General features: G+C 40.3%; 1 protein-coding gene across 2 annotated transcripts in view; it reads right to left on the minus strand.

Annotated features, from left to right (window-relative positions):
- The window catches only part of LOC123383590 (probable cation-transporting ATPase 13A5), an 83,174-nt gene that overhangs the window by 23,464 nt on the left and 36,500 nt on the right, over nt 1–23,210 (minus strand). For both annotated transcript variants that reach the window (XM_045051524.1, XM_045051523.1), the window contains exons 7-9: nt 15,413–15,547; nt 6,171–6,243; nt 5,219–5,347 (exon numbers count right to left, since the gene is read on the minus strand). In XM_045051524.1, coding sequence (XP_044907459.1) covers nt 5,219–5,347; nt 6,171–6,243; nt 15,413–15,547 — 337 coding nt within the window. The remainder of the gene's footprint in view (nt 1–5,218; nt 5,348–6,170; nt 6,244–15,412; nt 15,548–23,210) is intronic.

A 23,210-nucleotide genomic window follows, 5' to 3' on the forward strand; every position in this document is an offset into this window, starting at 1 on the left:
ATCTGGTAAAGGATATAGGTAAATAGCCGGATGAAGAGATACATAGGGTAAGTTTTGGAGAGGTCTCAAGTGCAAACTCTTTTGGTAGATTTTCAAAGCCACCACAATCTGAGCATCACTGGCTCTTTTTCCTACACACTCCAGCTAATCTAGGCCACTTGCATATCCTATTATACATATATATGTATTCTTTGATGGTACCATTCCTCTACTTCCCCTGATGGTGGGAAGACAGGGTATTTAAGATACAAAGAAAATTAGCTCAGAGTTCAAAAGGATACATTTCAGAGATAAAAATAAAAGTGCTAATAACTTCCTCACTCCCAGATTTAAAAAGCATTAGAATGAATTTAAAATTCCATCAGTCTTTTGCTAAATGTTCAATTAGCAAAATAACATGTCATATTTCTAATTTGGAAATAGTATTCTATTGATTATAGTTACAAAATCTAGGTTCTATCTCTCCTAGGTAATAACTGGTGGCAAGGACTTTGACATATATAACTTTTTATATTCCTCATTTTCCTTGCTGGTATGTGATAGGTTGAAAAGACTTATTTTTGCTGAATGCCTGGATGAACTGAATAAAAACAATTGCCCGGGTTTTCCTATGATTGGTTTTTCAAAACTAGTTTTCTACACGGTGCATTTTTTATATCCTAAGGTGCAAGAAGCCATACAATTTTTATTAGTGATCTTGAATAATCTCAGGAAATTCCTTTAGCCAGGCATTGTCTCTAACTCATTGTCTTTAAAAATTATGATATTTAGCCTCTGTTTGATATTTAGCCTTTGTTTGGATTTACCACTTGTGTTCTAAGTGGCTTTGGAAAAAGGATAGGACATTTTGACAAATCATCATACCACATTGTTTTGAAATCTACCTTTGTGAAAGCAGATACTTAGAGATAATTTCTAATGTTTTTCTGCCTATGAATCACTGATTATTAATCCATTATATATTCATAGACTAATATTAGTGGATAGTTTCTGCACACACAACCAATGACATTCGTGGCAGGCAGACATTCAATCGACCAGGCATGGAAGCCATTTGGAGATAATGTTCCAAAGATAACATTGAAATCAGATATGATTTTACACAGAAATGACTTTCACGTCTCTTTTACACTACTCACATATTAATAAGGAGCCTCATGCTTGGCCTTTCTTGGAATCTCAAGAAAGGGCAATTTGCCTACAAATCTATGGAGTTCTAAGAAGCCCGGAGAGTGTTTCACAAGGAAAAACATTCATCATCCACTTCACCTGGCTTTTGGGACCCGGAAGTCCTGGTGCTGTGGAGCGGGATTCTCTCCCTTGTCCCCAGTGAGCCAGTGCCTCTGCATGGAAGCAGTGTTTGAAATGCCATGCCCTTCTTCGTTTCTACTTCTGGGGCCATTAGACTGTGAGCTGTGTAAGGGCAGTGGCCATCTCTCATTTGTCTTGGTGACTCCAGCACACAACACAGTGCCTGGCGCAGAGGAGGCATTTTTGAACCTTTACTGAATAAGTGGATGGGCAAATGAATAACTGAAAGAAAAGGAGAAGTGAGAGACTGGAGGAAAGGAAAAAGGAAGAGGGAAAAGACTTATTAACTCATTATAAGCTTGTCGGACAGGATGTAAATGGGAGATCACCACTTGGGAAAATTTCTGTGTACCCAACTGGGATCTCTGCATACTTCCCCCCACCACACACACACGATTCAAATACATCGCTGATTCTATAAGTAGAGGGAGAAGGAGGGGATTGTGGCAGAGTGAATGAATCCTGCCACTCTCTGCCATAATCACCTCTAAGTGAATGAGGGAGCAGTAGTTTCAAGCAGAGGCTCCCAGGTCAAAAGGCCTGGGTTTGAGTGTTTTAGCTTCTTCATAGAATTTATAAGCATTGGAAATTTATGTCATTTACCTATTTTCATGTTTTCTTTGTCCCCACTAGAACATCACCTCTATGAAGACAGAATATTATCTGCCTTGTTCACTGTTGTATCCCTAGCACATAGTAGAGCTTCTGGAATAGGAGCTAATATACATTTGTGGAATGAATGAATGAATGAATAAACAAATGAATCCAAATAGCAACTCTACCACTTTTAAGCTGTGTGACTTTAGGCCAATTACTTATCCTTTCTGGCCCTCAGATTCTCCCACCTTATGGAGTCATAGGTTGAATGAAATAATATATGTAAAATATTAGCATAGTGCCTAATACATATAAGAAACAAGAAAAATTAGCTTTTGTGCCAAAAGAAAGTTTCCAGGCATTAACATAATTTCCCCCACAGTATTCCCTTTTGCCTCTTGACCACTTTATGAGGAGCTAGATCTTGAAGGAGCCCATTGCCTCCAGAGGCAGAAAGGATAGAGAAGTTGATAGCTGGCTTCTGGGTTTTACACATCATTCGTAAGTTTGACCATGAATTTTAGAGACTACATGAGAATAAGAACAAAGCTCTCCCATTCACCTGCCTTCCCTCCACTACTTTTCTAGCTACATAAAAATCCCTAGATTGGGAGTTGGAAGAAAATCCAAAAGAAGCTTAGATGTTGTGTGTACTTGAGAGAAGGGGCTGGCACAAAAGTAAGGTAAGGAAAGACCCTAGAAGTTTGTGAAAACAGAGCAAGAGGCATCAGTAGGCCTCCTTTTACAGGGAGATAGGCTTGGGACATTTTTCAAGCCCAGAGCAGAGTGGAAGCAACAGAAAGCAGGGCTGCCCTAGACCAGACCCACCTCCCCAGTGCCTTGCACAACTTCAAGTAGCCAGACTTGAGTCAGGAGACCTGCCAACTGGTGGGGACAACTGTCTGACTTGGACCAGATACTTTGCAACACTGCTTACTTTCAAGGATGGCAAGATTTGGAGCAAAAATTAAAAGGTAAGTGTAGTTATATGATTACGTTTCTTGCATAGTTGAGCTTATGGCAGTAGGACGAGGCTGAGAGGAGGATGAAGAAGACCCTACAATGGATGTGTGTTATGGGCAGGACTACCCAGTAGAGAGAAAAAGATGAGGAGGCACAAGGAATGTCAGCTCTACCCCTCTTAGAATCTGCTTCCTCCTCACTCCGGTGACCCCTCATGTCTGGGAGCAAAAAATACCACCTCCAGCCCTGATACTGGCTAGCTGGGCAGTCTGGTCCCTTCTCACCTGCATTTCTTCATTTGTAAATTGGGCATTATAATAATTCCTAATTTGTTTATCCTATGATGAAGTGAGATATAAAAATTATTTATAAAACATTCATTGCTCTAAAGATGTTTGGAGTATTTGCTATTTCTCTTCTAAAGACTTCTATATATACGAAAGACTGGTTTGCACATGGGACAAAAAAATAAAACAAAATTATTATAAAATTATTTATAAATTATTTATAAATTATTATAAAAATTATTTATAAAACATTCATTGCTCTAAAGATGTTTGGAGTATTTGCTATTTCTCTTCTAAATAAAGACTTCTATATATACGAAAGACTGGTTTGCACATGGGACAAAAAAATAAAACCCAAAATAACAAACAAAAAAAAACCTGGGTCACATTCTTGGACAAATGCTCGAGGAAGACATATGCAGTTTCAGAAATCTAAGCATAATCTTATTGTTCAATCAGGATCCTTTTTGCAAATGTATACGTGAGTGGGCAGATCTATGTAGACTATGTAATAAAGTATTTAGAGTATGATGGTCTTAGATCTTTCCAAAGAAAACAATGAGAAAGAAATATATTTCTGTTTTATGTGTCTGTCTCTAAAACGGATTTTTACCAGTACATAGTTTACACAGATATTAATGCTGGTGACCTTCTTTTTCTAGAAGCAGACCTAAGAAAAGCCACTCACTACTTAAGATCACTTTAGGTCAGTTTTGCACATTGAAAGGCAGCTTTGTTTGCCATCTCTACCATTTCTTTCTCTGAGTTTTCCTCAGAAGTAAGGCAAGAACCAAGCACCCCAGTCAGTAGACCCAGCGGAGTAAACACTGCGATCTCTCCTTCCCTTTTTTCTCACAGCCATGCTCTGTCACCAATGAGAGAAGCCATTCTTCACTGGCAGGCTGCTGGGAAATGTGAGACAGTTGCTGCCTTTGGTTTCGGAGGCCAGTTTTTCTTGGGCTTGAGGTTTGCATGTTGGGTGCTATGGCAACATTCCAGATGAAAGATATCATCAGTATGCAAATCCTCATCACTATCATTATAAAGCAGTTAGATTTCAACACACTAAAGGGGCATTTTGTAATTATACTGAGCATGGTTATGTTTACTACATTTCCTTGTCTCAATTTTAAATTAAGCAGACCCATTTTTAATGTGAAATCTGCTTGTGTTGAACAATTTAGGAATCGATGGTTCTCTTTACATTTAGGTGATATTAAAAAGGTGTGTGTGTGTGTGTGTGTTTTCCTGTCTTTAGCAACTTGGGAACAGAAAAATACAACAATTTGTAAGCACGAAAGACACATACTTTCTATTTTTGTGTTGTTGTATAGTTTCTTCTCTCATCATGATGTCCCATGTGTTTTGGTTTTGCCTCAAGAATATTTTATAAATAGTGCCTTACTAATTACACAAATTCAAGTGAACTTTACAAAGCGCAAATGAGAGCAAGGACGACAGTTCAAACCGTTGTTACAAGAAAACTGGCTTTCTGCTTGGTCGGATCAACTGGAAACACAATTCTAAAGAATAGAATGTTACACCGACTTTCCTGAAGGTTCAACTCAATACTCTTCCAGCAAAAACTGGGGCTCCATTTTCCATCTACAGAGAGCAGGGCTGTATAAAATCTCTGCATCCTGCCAATTATAAGAGTTGGTGGTTTCCAGTTGTGTTCTGTTTGGATAGGTGTGTAAACCATGCTCATGTTTACGAAGACATCGTGCATCAAGTAGTCTAACTCTCTCACCGTCCTCTGAACCAAAGGATCTTATTCACCCCACGCATCAGGAAATTAACCAATCACATATATTAGACTTTTCTTCTAATTTTGTATTTATTATCATTTGATTCTTATATTATGGGTATACATTATATAAACGGGATACATTTTATCCCGTTTGCATTTATGGAGTCTTCACCTGCATGAATAGCCTAGCCGTGTCTACCTCACCTATCTTTCAATATCTTAATATCAGGCAGGTAAGGCTATGTTGATCTGCTTTGCTCTTGGCCGAGATGTTGGACAGGAAAGAAGCGGCTCCGTGGCAATGGCTTACCTGTGAGCATGCCTTCAGTCACCACACAGCTTCCATCAATCAGGATAGCATCACATGGCAATGAAGTTTTTCCTGGAAGAATAAGAGTATCCCCAGGAACCAAGAGATGGGATTCCAGCTTCTGCAAACCTACACAACAAAGTTCCCGTGACTGGCTGACCTTTTCCTGTTTTTACTTAAGAATGGGGGAAGGGGAAAAAAATAAAAAAGTTACAGAGAGGGAGGGAGGCAAACCACAAGAGACTCTTAAATACTGAGAACAAACTGAGGGTTGATGGGGGTTGCAGGGGAGGAGAAAGTGGGTGATGGGCATTGAGGAGGGCACTTGTTGGGATGAGCACTTGGATGAGCACTTGGATGAGAACTGGGAGGAGGGCACTTTTTGGGATGAACCACCCAGCCAGTTTCTGCTACTCTGGGCTGCAGCTCCCTGCTCCTTACAGAGAGCCATGGCCACCCCAACCCAGGGTAAGTCAGAGCAAATACTGAGTCCAGTCAGCCATTTACAAGCATTCTTCGGGTCTGGATTCTGGATAACAGATTGAAGTGTTAGAATTCAAGGTCTGTTTGGGATCATTAGTTGGGGAAATCAAAACGCCTCAAGAAAGCTTACCCAGTAACATTCCAGTGAGTGAAATATGGGAAGGCAAAGGGAGTTGGAAGCGACTCAGACACTGGGTCAAAATGGTTCAATCAGGAGGAGGCATGCAAGGTACTCAGGGTACAAAATTCAGTGAGGTGCTCACTGTCTGGGTCCTGGAAAAGCAGGTCAGCGTTTGCCTGACCTTTCCTCCTTAAGTTTGTCATCTTAAAAGTCTTATTTACCTTACTTTAGCCTCCGTCCTGGGTTTCATCAGAAAAGGTTTTCTCCTCAACTAATAATCAATAACAAATGGGACTGATTCCACTCTGAAATATCAGGATGCTGAAGGTGGCAGAACATATCACGTACCTTTGTCCTTTACCATGACTGTAACCTGGACTTTGTTGTGATCCTCCACAAGGTTGTGCAGCTTCACTGATTGCTACCAATTCAAAGTCAACGTTTAAGTATCAGATAGTCCATAACCGGAAAACCACATGATCTCAATACTGTAAATACCAAGCCTGTCACACAGCAAAACCTCCTTGGGCAAAGGCTCAAGCTCTACTTTAGCGTTTCTGCTTCCCTGCCCCAATCCCTACCGCAGCCAACCCCCGACTTATAGCAACAAATATGGTAATTAGTTTAGTGCTATTTCAATTCCAGGACACATAATGCACAACCACTGTCCCCAAGGACCAACGCTAAGTCCCCGAGGTTGTACTTCTTAAGGGCGCACGATGACACAAGGGAAGAACAAGACCATGAACAGATTAGGTTCCCTCTCGGTACCCGTTTCCCTGTCTATAAAACAACAAAAATGAATTTGATCTTTCCATTGTAAAAGCCTGGGAATATTTTTTTTTTAATTTTTTTTTCAACGTTTTTTTTTTATTTTATTTTTGGGACAGAGAGAGACAGAGCATGAACGGGGGAGGGGCAGAGAGAGAGAGGGAGACACAGAATCGGAAACAGGCTCCAGGCTCCGAGCCATCAGCCCAGAGCCTGACGCGGGGCTCGAACTCCAGGACCGCGAGATCGTGACCTGGCTGAAGTCGGACGCTTAACCGACTGCGCCACCCAGGCGCCCCGTAGCCTGGGAATATTTGAGTTATGTTTTGATCTTACGTGGAATTTTATCCCCTCCTTTACAAACTGGTGCATTTTCCCATTGGGTCAGTCTGGAGACTGAAGCCACGATGCTCCAGAACCCTAGTGCTTCCCCTTAGGCATTATTCAGCTTAGTTAACTCCCTTTTCCTCATCTGAAAGTGGAGATATTAACAGTACCTCTTCTAGAGGGTTTTCAAAATTTAAGTAATGCTTCTCTTAGTTATCCCTTTGGATATTACTCATTACGATGGTAAGAGCTCAGCAAGGGTTAATGATTAATAAGAAAGTTGCTGTTGGAAAAACAGCATTGTTTTGTCTAAAGCATCCCCTTGGAAGATTTGCTTAGGGTGGAATTCACTTAGATACCACCCTGTGCTAAGTGGAGGAAATGGAAGCAGCCTGGAGAAGCGAAGGCAGCATCTACTGGGATAACTCAGGAGACAGGAAGGCAGAAGAGTGAGGGTAAATTGTCCACACAGTTCCATACACTGACTGTAGGCGACGCCATTGGCAGGGGAATCCCTGGAAGGCACTGCCTCCTTCTGTATGGACATCACTTGGATACTTCTAAGTAGAAGAGATCTGAATACCGTCAACAGTACTTTAAACATAGCTTAACCTAATTCAAGTATAAAACTTTCCCTTTTAGATGATAGGGTAAATTATTTTTGTCTGCCCTCTTGATGATTTTTAAGGTAGCCAATGTCACTAGATAAACATTACACACAATTACACAATTTTCCTCTTGAGAGAAATTAATAAATTTGGTGTTTCTATTTATACACAACATTTTCTTATTTACTCCATTTTTTTTAGGAAAGGCAACACTTCAATCATTTGGACCAACTGAGTGGAAGAAATGGTACTGCTGTTTGTTAGGTACATAGTCATTGCCCTAACTTGACTTTCTGAGGCTTGCCTATTGGGGCATCCATTTTACTGATGGGTAATAGCGAGACAGTCAGCGTGGTTCTGGGACAAGAACACTGGATTCATTCAGGACTCCTGAGTCGTGGGTCAAGTTTACCCACTAACCAGCCATGTACCTATATATAAGAAATTTCACTTTATGTTCCTTGTTCTTTCTGTAAACAAATGACATTGAATTGAATCATTTTCAAGCTCCTTCAAAACTCAACATGTCTGATACGGATATGTTTTGCATATCAGAGATTTAGTCAAAGCCCCTAAGACTTCATAGAAGAAATAACCTGGGGTTTATAAATGGCTCACAGTATTATTATTATTAGACAGTTTAAAACAGTAAGCAACTACTACGTGCCAGGCACTGTTGTAAGCACTTGAAATGTATTGCTTGATTTTTTTTTCTCCTCAAAATAATCCTATGATGATGTTATTGTCTCCAATGTATACATAGCAAAATAAAACGACCAAAAAGAAACAAAAAACAAAAAAAACAAAACCAAGCCAGGGTCTTGGAAATGTTAAAGTAACTTGTCTTCATTTACTTACTAAGTATTAAGATTGACAGTAAAACCTGGGTTTATCTGACTCTAAAGCCTTTTCTGTTGATGAATATGTTCCCCTAAAGTGCTTGAAAATAGCTTTTTTCCTTTAAGAAGATAAATAACCTTCCTTTGTTATAAATTTCTTTAAGTTACTTTCTTGCTTAGCAAACTCTTCTAGTCACTGCCATGAGAATTTCACCCTAGCTTAAGAGGATGATAATCGACACATTTGGAAGTGGCGAAGTATAAGTTCAAAATGCTCTAACTCTCAAAAATCATTATGGCATCAAGCTGGATTTATTCATCAGGTTTAGCATTCTGCGAAACCTGCCATGCTTCCATGCCTTCGTTCAAGCTATTACCTGGAATGCTCACCCAGGTTTTCTACCAGCAAACTCCTAATCCTTCACATAAAGTCTGGCTCAAACGTCATCTCCACTCCATAAGTCTCTAACATCTCAGAAAGAATTCATTGTTCTCCCTGTGTTTCCGCCTGTATTAGTGTATGACCAATTCCATTACAGCTGTTTTCTTGTCAGGTCTCCTGTGTGAGGCAGGTGGTTCAAAGAGCCAAACACTCATCTATGTACCCCTGGAGTCTGTCACATAGTAGGCCCTCAGCAAATATTTACTTAATAGAACTGAATTATTCCACGTCTCCCAACAACACTGGAGAAGGATAATATAAGCCTCCTCTCTGAGCTAATGTACCCAGAAACTCTACACACACAGGTTTCTATGACAACCAACCAGCTAGGAGAAAGCAGGTGCCATGATGCTTGCCGTGATTTGGAAGCTCGCTGCCTGATTTTCATTAGGCCCCCTCTGGTTTCTCCAGTCCCGGTTTAGTGGGACCAGGATCAGTTTCCAAGACTAATTTGCATATTGTTATTATTCCGGCATCTGTTGCTGTGTGTCCTTGTGTTTGCTGTGGCTGGATTTCCTCCAGAGATGAGTAATGAGGGCACTAACTCAGGTGTCTTTTGAGCCCAGCTCAGTGATGGCTAAAGGCAAGGCACCATGGGTCAGATACTCTCAGTGCTATTTCTAGCGGCCGCCTGTGGAGCCAGCAATAGAGTATGCAACACGGCTCAGTGTAAATACAGTTGAGTGCCAGCTCAATTTACACTCATACCTGCACCAAACTTGTTAGAAAGGGGCTGCCGAGGGTGTTTCTTGGCGTAGGCAAGGTGCCTCTCTCTTTGCTGCATGATTTGGGGCCACAGTAGATGCAGAAAGATAGTTTATTCCACTCCTGCAAACATCTCCCCTCTTGCAATTTTCAAAAGCTGTTATTTCTTTAGCATGATTTGTAAATGACGGTAGATGCTCCTTCCATTTCTAGCAGCCCCTTTCCCAAATATTTTCATAATAAAATTATCAATCGTTTACTGCTGCAAGGAAACTCATAGGTCTCTTTGAGATTTTGCTCCGTGGGACAGTGTGAAGTACTTGTAGAATCAGGAAACCCGGGGCTGGGATCTATAGCCACTATTACTGAGCAAGTCACTTCACCTCCCTGATTGTTCCCATCCCTCTGTCTCAGGTGGTGGGAGGACACCACAACCACATGCGTATCATTTTAGGGGCTGCCATGCCCCACACAAGCACATCTGTCACAGACGGGGGGAGCCCGTTACAAATTGTGCTAAAGAAATATTGATTGGTGAGCATTTGTGATTTAAACTGCAAAAATAGTTTCAGGAAACTGGCCCATTTTGTATAATGTTACAAGATCCCTTAGAGTTTGGGTCTGATAAGCCTTTGTTAACAAATATTAACTGCAAGGGCACCTGGGTGGCTCAGTCAGTTAACAGTCCGACTCTTGGTTTCGGCTCAGGTTATGATGTCACGGTTTTGTGGGTTCAAGTGCCCCATCAAGCTCTGTGCTGACAGCTTAGACTCTGCTTGGGATTCTCTGTATTTCTCTTTCTCTGTCCCTCCCCCCTCACACTGTCTCTCTCTCAAAATAAATCAATAAAACTTAAAAAAAAAACCCAAATATTAACTGCTAATGGAATTAATGTCTCCTTGTTAAAGCTTTTGCAGTTCTGCCATCAAGTGAAGTTCCCAGGTCAGTTACTATTTTAAAAAAAGACATGTAGGGATTTTAAGATGTAGAACCTGAAGATTTAAGATTCATTAAAGATTTTAAAATAAATATTGAGAAAATTACAAATAGAACAGAGCATGCCTACTTTTGGAAGAGAACTTGAGAAGCAAAACAAGAAAAGTAGAAACCCAGAAAAAGAGAAACATATTTGACTGCACACATTTTAAAATATCTGACAAAATTCAAGTCAGAGGAAAAATGATAGACTAAGAAATAAAACTTTTCCACGTGGGTGATGGATATAAACAGACAATAAATAGAAAACAAAAATGCATATATCTATTGGAGGAAAATGTATCTAATCTCACTAATAATTAGTGGAATATAAACTAAAACATCATTGGGACACAATTTTTTAAAAACACATTAGACTGAAAAAAAATTAAACATCAATATATAACACTGGTGACGATCTGGAGAAATGGATACTCTCATATGTTGCCCTTATTTTATTTAAGAAAATAATAAATATCGCAGGATCTATTAACATCCAAAATATACATATCTTTTGATTCAGCAACCTGGCTTTTGATTATTTTACTAAAAACAAATGCAAACACTCATATGTAAGGACACATCTATATTGTAGTTGTGTGTAATTCAGCATACCTGTGGTGGCAAAAATTGGAAAGGAAGCCCCCTATTTTCTAGAAATAAACAAATGGCTGAACAAATTATGATATACCATGGAATTTCACACCGATATTTTTAAACGTGATCTAGAATTATTTATTTACTTGGTAGATGGCCATTATATTTATTGTAAAGTGACAAATGCAAGTTCCAGATTAATGTACAAAGTATGTTCCTGTTTTATTAAAACAAATTAATAAATACATAAGTAAATCTCCACATAAACTTGTATTTCTCTGCATCTTATAGAGGAGAAAAAATGAAATATACATTTAGCTAATGATGACATAAATAAATAAATAAATAAATGTATTGGGGATCTTAGTGCTTGAATTTGTCTTTTGGTGGATTCCTCTGGAACAACAGCTCTTAAGCTTTTAGAATGCATGACAAGCACCTGTTAGGAAACTGTGAAAAAGCACAGATTCCTCTTGTTACCTTGGATATTTTGACTTAATGGGTCAGGAGCTTAGGAATCTTGACTAATTCTCTCACTGAAACATTGCCCTCTAGAGTATTGAATCAAACCTGTTTTCTCTGTAACCCTTCCCAACTCTCACACAGGAATCTCTATATTTCTTTTCCGTTTCCTTAAAGACAGTTATACCTACGTTCCAAATAAAAAAAAATAGTGTAAAGGAACTTGAGGAGAGACTGAAATTTGTCATAAACATGTAGATGGGAAGTATATATTTAAGTCAGGGGAAATATGTGGAAACATCGTAAGGGGTGTAACACATCAAGTGGTAGCACCACATTTACTTGGGACCCATTGATTACAGGCAACAGAAATTGGTTAAACTGGTTTAAGCAGATGAGAAATTGTGAAGATGCAGGGACATCTCACTAACCTAAGGTGGGAAGTGAAGCCAGAGCTCCCAAGGGCTCCAAACAGGAGCAGGAAATGCTATGAAGAGCAGGTTATTCATTCACTCTCTGTCTCTCTGCCTTCTCCCTTTCTGCTGGGCTCCATAAGGCTCACCTCTGTGTCTCACTGTGTATTTGGTTCGTTCTTTGTGCAAGTTTTTTTCTCTGCTTGTCCACACACAAGGATCAAGGGTTGCCACCCTGGTCCTAGCATCACTTTTCACATCACATTCCTGACAGAGCATGACAGACAGCTTCAAGTCCTTAGGCTTGGATCCCAGGCTAAAAGATATATGGGCATGATTCCTGCTGATGGACTAGCTTCCGCTGAGTCAGATACCCCCTGTTCCAACTATGTGTGCCAGTGGAAAGAGAGAGCCGCCTAGAGCAAACTAGTTGCAGGCTGCCAGAGTTCTAAGAGGAGGGGGGTTGCAGTGCTTGCCCCAAAATATGTGTACTTATTTTCATGCTTGTCAGGGAACAGGAGGCTGGAGAGAGTAACCCAAGTTCATGGGTACAGGATCCATTAAAGTCCACTGTACTTCATGTCTTTGGGTCCTATGAGCTACTGGTACATATTTATAATACATATCCCTTTGATGATTAGGGTAATTTAGACAGGTTTCTATTCTTCATACACATCCTGACTTGAGTAGTTTAGGACTAAAGTCCAACTGAACACTATTAGGGTCCAATAGGAATTAACTCTAGTTTGCAGCACATGCTCTCAGATTTCCAGTGGCCAGAAAATTTCTTACTAGCGTTCTAAAGTTTTCAAGGGCTTTTTTCATTCCTTGTCAGTGGCCCTGGCAAAATGATAGAATCCTAAAATGGTGAGACCTAAAAAAGTAGGGTATAACCTCCACCATGTATATAGCTGAGGAAAGTGAGCCCAAGGAAAACAGAGTCCTCGGGCTCATATGAGTGAACCAGCGGTTGTTACCAGCCCTGTCCCGATGGTCCCATGCTGCCTCCTGTTCTCTTCAATCTCTGTACCCCCTCCCCCTCCCATCTGTCCCTTGCCAACTTTCCCTAACTTTTAATAATAAAAACAGCAACAGCAATATCAATGATAACAAGAACTAACATTTTACTAAGTGCCTACTATGTACCAGAAATATAAGTATTCAAAGTGATTGTTTCATTTAATTTGCTCAACTCTGACACCAACACACACTCACGTGCCCACACACATACACACCTTCTACAGATGAGGAAACTGATTATAACAGCACCAAGTAACACAAACAGGAGAGGTAAGGGGGAGGTTTTCAATCTGACTAGATAAGATCTCCCTCCCAAAAGGCCTCAGAGAGTTCTGTGTTTTTCCTGAGAACACTTGGATGGTTTATGACGATATATCCGGGTGACTGTGCGTAGATGTCGCTCCAGTGGAAGGAACGACATGCGAGAAGGGCTGTATTCACTGATGTGTGACTTAAGCCAGAAAGTGTATGAATGGCTTGCACGTATCAAATCAGATATTCTATTAAGGAAAAATTTCTCAAAACCCAGAAACTAGAAATTCTATCTGCGGGCTTCACATTACATACCTTTATCAATTGACTAAGGTAAAAGCTTAGAACACTCTATTTTTCTATTGAGACTCAGCAGAATAGTCAGATCTTTATTGTCTTGGTGTCTATGGTCATGCTTTTGCTCAAAGGCCCAGAGTTCACCAGAAAGACAGTTACTCCCCCCCCCCACCCCCAGGCCTTGGCAGCCAGGCAAGTTGCTGGTCACTCTTAACATCTTTGTGATATAAATTTGTGAAAAAACACACCTAGGTACTCACTGTTTAAAAAGGCAGAAAACCAGAAACAAAACAAAGTCCTAGTAGCCTGCTCTCCAGCTCAAAGTATCTCCATTCATCTAATTTTCATTTTTAGATCCTGTTTCCTAACTCTTTACATATCTATTGTCTTTCTTTCATTTCTCATCAAAGACTTCATAACTCAAAATTTGTAGGATCTAAAACCAGATAACGAGCCGATATTAGATTTAATATTGTTGAGCCACTGAAATGGAATAGGAATGAAAGCTCCCTTTCAGTTAGGCTTATGTAAAGGCCCCACGTCTGCCTTTCTGACTTGTGCCCAGAGCTCACTGTGTGGACATCAACTCATCTCCCTTCTCAACACTTGTGTTTGACTTTCATTCCCAGCTGTGACACTACTTTGGAAAGTGCCTTATGCTAAGGAAATATCGCACATGTGGCAGAGTTTCATTTTATGAGGAGCCAGAAGCTCTGACTCTGTCAAAAAACCACACTCTGATTTGGAACAAGCTCCCTGGATCTTAGTTTTTTTCCCTGCAGATGAAGGATGAAACTTGAGACTAGGCGGTTTCAACAGTGCAGTAGAGTTGACAGGCTGACACAGTGTACCGTAACAATGCCCAGCCCTCAGCCCCATCTCTACAAAGCTAATTCCATAGTCAAGTTTTCAAAAACATACAAAAAATACAGTGAGACATCGTTTTTGGGGTTGTCTCCTGATTTTCAGGCTGATGATTCTTAAGCAAAGTAGCCAAACGTTTTCTAGGAAGATACTGTGGGGAGCTGAGACTTGCAGGGACTGTGGAGTTATAAGTAATATTCAGCAAAATTCTATTTCAGAATGCACTGCTATCTCATTTAGAAGACTGATTATTTTGGGGCACCTGGATGGCTCAGTCAGCTGCGTCTGAATCTTGATTTCAACTCAGGTCATGATCTAGCATTTCATGAGATCAAGACCCATTGGAATTCTCTCTCTCCCCCTCTCTCTTCCCCTTCCCTGCTCGTGCTCACTTGCTCTCTCTCAAAATAAATAAACTTAAAAAAGAAGACTATTTTTAAAAAGGAAGACTTTAAATAGCTATAAGATGCGGCGCCTGGGTGGCTCAGTCGGTTAAGCATCTGACTTCAGCTCAGGTCATGATCTCACAGTCTGTGAGTTCAAGCCCCATGTCGGGCTCTGTGCTGACGGCTTGGAGCGTGGAGTCTGCTTCAGTTTCTGTGTCTCCCTCTCTTTCTGACCTTTCCCTGTTCATGCTCTGTCTCTGTCTCAAAAATAAGTTAAAACATTTAAAAAAATTTAAATAGCTATAAGATAAACAATGATGGAAAAGTATGTTGTCATCATTAATCCATCAAAGCATTCTTTCCCACCATGCCCAGATACAGCCTCGGAGTCCTTCTGAACACTGTATGCGGGTCAGCCTTCAGTCGATAAATCCGGGTTTGCAAAGACTTTTACATCTATCTGCTATTTCTGAAGATCTCTTCCTGAGTTCTCACATTTAGTAAGCCCTTGTTTTTTTGCTTTATGACTTAAGTTTCACAAAGCTACTCCTTGCTGTCAGTGGAAAACCCATAGGCTTTGCTTCTTGTGCACCATAAGCTAAATAGATCCCAACTGTGATTTTAGCTCTTACCTGTCGCAAATCATACACACTTAAGACAATGGAGATAATAGACAAGATGATGATGGCCACAGAGTATTCTATGTAACCTTGAGACAGCCACAAAGTTAGGGTAAAGGCTTGGAATACGTAGAATGGATTTAAAACCTGCAAGTACAAAAACAGCATGTGAGTCACTTGCATGGATCACATCATTTCAAAGAAATTGAAGAAGAAACAAAGAAATGGAGAAAACTTCCATGCTTATGGATTAGAAGAGCAAATATTGTTAAAATGTCTAAACTACCCAAAGCAATCTGTACATCCAATGCAATCCCTATCAACATACCACCAGCATTTTGTCACAAAGCAAGAACAATTCTAAAATTTGTGTGGAACCACAAAAACCCTGAGTACCAAAAAGTCATGTTGAAAAAGAAAAGTAAAACAATTCCAGACTTCAAGCTATATTACAAAGCTGTAATCATTAAGACAGTATGGTACTGGCACAAAAACAGACACATAGATCAATGGATCAGAATAGAAAACCCAGAAATGGACCCACAACTATAGGGTCAGCTAATCTTCAACAAATCAGGAAAGACTATCCAATGGAAAGAAGACAAGCTCTCCAACAAATGGTGTCGGGAAAATTGGATGGCAATAAGCAAAAGAATGAAACTGGACCACTTTCTTACACCATACACAAAAATAAATTCAAAATGGATGAAAGGCCTGTGAGACAGGAAACCATCAAAATTCTAGAGGAGAACATAGGCAGCAACTTCTTTGGTCTTGGCCGCAGCAACTTCTTACCAGATACATCTCCAGAGGCAAGGGACATGAAAGCAAAAAAGAAGTATTGGCACTTCACCAAGAAAAAAAGCTTCTGTACACCAAGGGAAATAATCAACAAAACTAAAAGGCAACCTACAGACTGGGAGAAGATATTTGCAAATGACATATAAGACAAAGGGCTAGTATCCAAAGTCTATAAATAACTTATCAAACTCAACCTCCCAAAAATAATCCAGTGAAGAAATGGGCAGAAGACATGAACAGACATTTCTCCAAAGAAGGCATTCAAATGGCTAACAGACACATGAAAAAAATGCTCAACATCACTCATCATCAGGGAAATACAAATCAAAACCACTGCCAGATACCAGGTACCACCTCACACCTGTCAGAATGGCTAAAATTAACAACTCAGGAAACAATAGATGCTAGCAAGGATACAGAGAAGGGGGAACCCTCTTACACTGTTGATGGGAATGCAAACTGGTACAGACACTCTATAAAACAGCATAGAAGCTCCTCAAAAAGTTAAAAATAGAACTATTCTATGATCCAGCAATTGTACTACCAGGTATTCATTCAAAGGATACAAAAAAAATACTGATTTGAAGGGGCACATGCACCCCAATATTTACAGCAGCACTATTAATAGCCAAATTATATCAATAACCCAAATGTCCATTGACTGATGAATGGATAAAGAACATGGGAGGTGTATGCATATAATGGAACATTACTCAGCCACCAAAAAAGAATGAACTCTTGTCATCTGCAACAACGTGGATGGAACTAGAGTGTATTATACTAAGCAAATACTAAGCTTAGAAAGACAAATACCATATGATTTTACTCATATGTGGAATTTAAGAAAGAAAACAGATGAACACAGGGGAAGGGAAGGAAAAATAAAATAAAAACAGAGAGGGAGGCAAACCATGAGAGACTTAACTATAGAGAACAAATGGAGGGTTGCTGAAGGGAGGTATATGGGGGGTTGGGTCGAATGGGTGAAGGGCATCAAGGAGGGCATTTGTGACGAGCGCTGGGTGTTGTATGTAAATGATAAATCACTACATTCTGCTGAAACCAATAATGCAGGACATGTTAACTAACTTGAACTTAAAATCTTGGAAGAGAAAAGAGATGATGTCATTTTATCGATTTTTTTAATCATTTCTTACAACACACAATGATCTCTAATATTTATGAATTCACTTAGAACTCAGTTTCAGTGGAGTCAGTGTCAAGCACATAGCATGTGCTATGGTGGAAGCAAAATTATTTTAAGCACTCAGAGCCTGTCAAAAATTAATTATTCTTATTTATTTTGAACTTTGAAAAATGTTTTATCAATATCAAAATCTAACGATTTACCTTTCTAAACATTATTTACCTACAATGGAGAATTTAGTCTCTTAAAACACACTTCATCTCTGACCGTTTTTATTGCAGTTTCTTCTTCCCATGCTCACATGCTGCAGATTTAGTCAAGTTGTGTGATGAAAATAGAAGACTGCATTTTTATCCAGATTGTTGAAAAATAACATATTCGTCACATCACAGGTTTTTAGCAAGATGCTCTGAGCATCAGGCACGTCAGCATGGGCCCCTCCCTTGAACGGGATGGGGGGGGGTGGGAGTCATCTTACCCAAAACTGCAGTGAAATTCATGGGAAGAATGTATCATGAGCCCAAAGCTGGCCATCCATGCACATATATTTTGGTCTCTTTATTATACCTTTCACTTTTTTTATTCCCTCAATTGTCCCCATTTTGGTCCTGCTGGCCCCACTGTTAATAATGATAGCAGAGAGGGCAAACCTGAGGAGGTAGATGTAGTCATCTGATGTACATAGTGTGAATGAAAAAACCCATCTGACCAAAACAAGGATTATTTTCTTGGTGAAGTGCTCTTTACAATGATTATGAATTAGATGAAATATTACCTAAAACTGGTGCCACTCTGTTACCTCTACTTTCTATAATTCTCTAACATATTAAACTTCTACTTTAGTCCTCACAATGAACTGACATCCAGTTAGTAAGTTAATAGGCTGCATTTTAAGGTTTCTTAAACACTTGGATATATTTTGTGCATTAACAAAGCTTTTGTTCTTCAATGTTTCTTATTATTTCCATTGCAACATGCTTCTCTTACAAATTATAGCTCTTCTCTTTGCTTGGCATAAAATGCTCTAATTGTAGATGATACACTAATGATAATACGATTTTGAGTTTATATAAACTCAGTAGAAAATGTGGTTAAATACTTCTTGTATAAGAAACAACACCATCATAATTAATTTAACTCCCTTATTCAATATTCTTTTGAAACCAAAATACAAAGTAGTATTACTTGCTTTTTTCCTACTGAAGTGTAGTAAGTTAGTAAGTAGATGGAGAAAATACTACCACTCCTTTCAAAATAACCAAATTGACACCTGGGAGAATCTTTGACAACCTGAAAATGTATTTGAACAGGAAGTTTAAACAGCAGCTGGCTTTTTGATAGGGAGGAAACTGCATATGTGGGGGACATGGGGTATGTGGGAAATCTCAGTACCCGCCAATCAATTTTTCTGCGAACTGAAGACTGCTCTAAATAAAAGTCTATTTTTTAACATGTGACCATGCTAAACAAAGTGACCACTGTTGTGGATTAGAAATAGACTAGAAATGTGCAGTATGGAGTGGAGGTTAGCACAATCAGCTCACTGGGCTCCACCTGAGGACTGGAGAGTGGTGGGCTAGGGGCTCATGCTACAGGGAATATGATTGACAGTGTGCCACAGTGGCAGGGGACAAAACCAGCCTTGCTCTCTGACCCAAGAACAGAGGCCAAGGAAAGTCACAACCAGCAGCTGTTCACTGGCAGAGGGCAAAATGGAAAAGAACAAAGTTCATGGTGCCACTGTGAACTTGGCCAAACCCCAGCTGGCTCAAGGCCTGAATCTGCTTGATCCTGGGGAGTAGAGCCCCACCCTACAGGAGTTCGTTCTGAACTGAGGGCCATGGGGACTACCAAGAGGCAAACTCAGAGCCATCCTACAGGGACAGTGGACACAGAGAAAAAGAGAGAAATGTAGACAAGGGAAGTACCACTTAAGGGCAGCTCACCAGAGCTGCCTCCATCACTACCAGAGCTTCCATCACCATCACTAATAATAATAACTTCAATATTTGCAAATGACATATCAGATAAAGGGCTAGTATCCAAAATATGCAAAGAACTTATCAAACTCAACACCCAAAAAACAAATAATCCAGTGAAGAAATGGGCAAAAGACATGAATAGACACTTCTCCAAAGAAGACATCCAGATGGCCAACCGACACATGAAAAAATGCTCCACATCACTCATCATCAGGGAAATACAAATCAAAACCACAATGAGATACCACCTTACACCTGTCAGAATGGCTAACATTAACAACTCAGGCAACAACAGATGTTGGCAAGGAGAAAAAGGATCTCTTTTGTGTTATTGGGGGGGAATGTAAGCTGGTGCAGCCACTCTGGAAAACAGTATGGAGGTTCCCCAAAAAACTAAAAATAGAACTACTCTATGACGCAGCAATTACACTATTAGGCATTTATCCAAAGGATACAGGTGTGCTGTTTATCCAAGGGATACAGGTGTGCTGTTTCAAAGGGACAACAATAGACAAAGTACGGAAAGAGCCAATGCCCATTAATGGATGGATAAAGAAGATGTGGTATATATATATACAATGGAGTATTACTCAGCAATCAAAAAGAATGAAATCTTGCCACTTGCATCCACGTGGATGGAATTATGCTATATGAAATTAGTCAGAGAAAGACAAAAATCATATGAGTTCACTCATTTGAGGACTTTAAGAGAAAAAACAGGGGCGCCTGGGTGGCGCAGTCGGTTAAGCGTCTGACTTCAGCCAGGTCACGATCTCGCGGTCCATGAGTTCGAGCCCCGCGTCGGGCTCTGGGCTGATGGCTCAGAGCCTGGAGCCTGTTTCTGATTCTGTGTCTCCCTCTCTCTCTGCCCCTCCCCCGTTCATGCTCTGTCTCTGTCCCAAAAATAAATAAACGTTGAAAAAAAAATTAAAAAAAAAAAAAAGAAAAAACAGATGCACCTAAAGGAAGGGAAACAAAAATAATATAAAAACAAGAAGGGGGACAAAACAAATAGAGGGACTCATAAATATGGAGAACTAAGCGTTGCTGGAGGGGTTGTGGGAAGGGGGTGGGCTAAATGGGTAAGGTGCATTAAGGAATCTACTGAAATCATTGCTTCACCCTATCCTAATTTGGATATAAATTTAGAAAAATAAAAAATAAAGTTAAATCAAAAAAAAGGAAAAAAATAACTTTAAAGCACACAAAGAAAATATTCTAAAAAATAAATCCACTAACAAAGAGAGAAGTCATTCCCAAGAAAATTGACATAATAAAGTAACCAGAGAAAGACTAAACTAATATGTTTAAGATCATCAAAAAGAGATTAGGGGCAGGAGATGCTCCGGAAGATGGCGTCGTAGGAGGACACTGGGCTCACTGTGTCCTTCTGATCACTTAGATTCCACCGAAACCTGCCTAAATAACCCAGAAAACCACCAGAAGACTAGCAGAATGGATTCTCCTGAGCCAAGCGTAGACGAGAGGGTCACGGAAGAGGGTAGGAAGGATGGAGAGGTGGTGCGCGCTACACGGACTGGCGGGAGGAGCCGGGCAGAGTGGCGGCCCGCCGGCAAAACAGAGTTCCTGAGTCTGGCTTGCAAAAGCAGAGGGGCCGGATGGAGTGTGTTCTGAGAGCAAACGGGACTTATCTGGAAGGTTATAAGTTAACAGGTCTGCTCGGAGAGCGGGAGGGCTGGAGGACAACGGGAGGGAGAGTTGTTGAGCCTCGGACGACAGAGCTCAGCTTGGCAGGAAACAAAGGCGCTCACCAGCACCATATTCCCTGCCCATCCCCCAGCCAAAATCCCAAAAGGAATCATTTCCTGACAGGGAACTTGCTTTCACTGCGCAAACAACACTGTGCTTCTGTGGATCCATCCCCTCCGGCAGAGGGTCTGACTCCCTCCCGGTGCTGCAGGGCCCCTCCCGAAGCAGATCACCGAAGGAAAAGCGAGCTGAGCCTACCCCTGCCACCCCTGTGCACCTTGCTGATCCACCCCAGCTAATACACCACATCCCCAGCACCACAAGCCTGGCAGTGTGCAAGTAGCCCAGACGGGCCACCCTACCCCATGGTGAATCCCCCCCTTGGTGAGGGGAAGAGAAGGTACACACCAGTCTGACTATGGCCCCAGCGTTGGGCTGGGAGCAGACATCAGGTCTGACTGCAGCCCCACCCACCAATGCAAGTTATTCAAGACAGCACAGGGTAAGTGTCCTGCAGTTCCCCACCACGGCAGAGACTATCCAAAATGACGAAACGGAAGTCATGCTATCATGCTACTGGAAGTCAGAAGAAAGCTGGAGTAGCCATACTTATATCAAACTAGACTCTAAATTAAAGGTTGTAACAAGAGATGAAGAAGGACATTACATAATAATTACAGGGTCTATCCATCAGGAAGAACTAACAATTATAAATGTCTATGTGCTGAATACCGGAGCCCCCAAATATATAAAACAATTACTCACAAACATAAGCAACCTTATTGACAAGAATGTGGTCATTGCAGGGGACTTTAATACCCCACTTACAACAATGGATAGATCATCTACACACATGGTCAATAAACAAGGGCCCTGAATGATACATTGGATCAGATGGACTTGACAGATATATTTAAAACTCTGCATCCCAAAGCAACAGAATATACTTTCTTCTCGAGTGCACATGGAACATTCTCCAGCATAGATCACATACTGGGTCACAAGACAGCCCTTCATAAGTATAAAGGAATTGAGATCATACCATACATATTTTCGGACAACAATGCTATAAAGCTTGAAATCAACCACAGGAAAGAGTCTGGAAAACCTCCAAAAGCATGGAGGTTAAAGAACACCTTACTAAAGAATGAATGGGTCAACCAGTCAATTAGAGAAGAAATTAAAAAATATATGGAAACAAAGGAAAATGAAAATACAACAGTCCAAATGCTTTGGAATGCAGTGAAGGCAGTCCTGAGAGGAAAATACATTGCAATCCAGGCCTACCTCCAGAAACAAGAAAAATCCCAAATACAAAATCTAACAACACACTTAAAGGAAATAGAAGCAGGACAGCAAAGACACTCTAAACCCAGCAAAAGAAGAGAAATAATAAAGATCAGAGCAGAAATAAACAATATAGAATCTAAAAAAAATGTAGAGCAGATCAACGAAACCAAGAGTTGGTTTTTTGAAAAAATAAAATTGATAAACCTCTAGACAGGCTTCTCAAAAAGAAAAGGGAGATGACCCAAGTGGATAAAATCATGAATGAAGATGGAATGATTACAACCAATCGCTCAGAAACACAAGAAATTATCAAGGAATACTATGAAAAATTATATGCCAACAAACTGGACAACCTGGAAGAAATGGACAAATTCCTAAACACCCACACACTTTCAAATCTCAATCAGGAGGAAATAGAAAGCTTGAACAGACCCATAACCAGTGAAGAAATTTAATCAGTTAATCTCCAAACAAGAGTCCAGGACCAGATGGCTTCCCAAGGGAGTTCTACCAGACGTTTAAAGCAGAGATAATACCTATACTTCTCAAGCTATTCCAAAAAATAGAAAGGGAAGGAAAACTTCTGGACTCATTCTATGAAGCCAGTATTTGATTCCTAAACCAGACAGAGACCCGGAAAAAAAAGAGAACTACAGGCCAATATCCCTAATGAATATGGATGCAAAAATTCTCAATAAGATACTAGCAAATCCAATTCAACAGCATATAAAAAGAATTATTCACCATGATCAAGTGGGATTCATTCCTGGGCTGCAGGGCTGGTTCAACATCCACAAATCAATCAATGTGATACATCACATTAATAAAAGAAAAGAGCCATACGATCCTGTCAATTGATGCAGAAAAAGCATTTGACAAA

This window comes from Felis catus, assembly GCF_018350175.1.
Source record: "Felis catus isolate Fca126 chromosome C2 unlocalized genomic scaffold, F.catus_Fca126_mat1.0 chrC2_random_Un_scaffold_48, whole genome shotgun sequence".
NCBI classification, from domain to species: Eukaryota; Metazoa; Chordata; class Mammalia; order Carnivora; family Felidae; genus Felis; species Felis catus.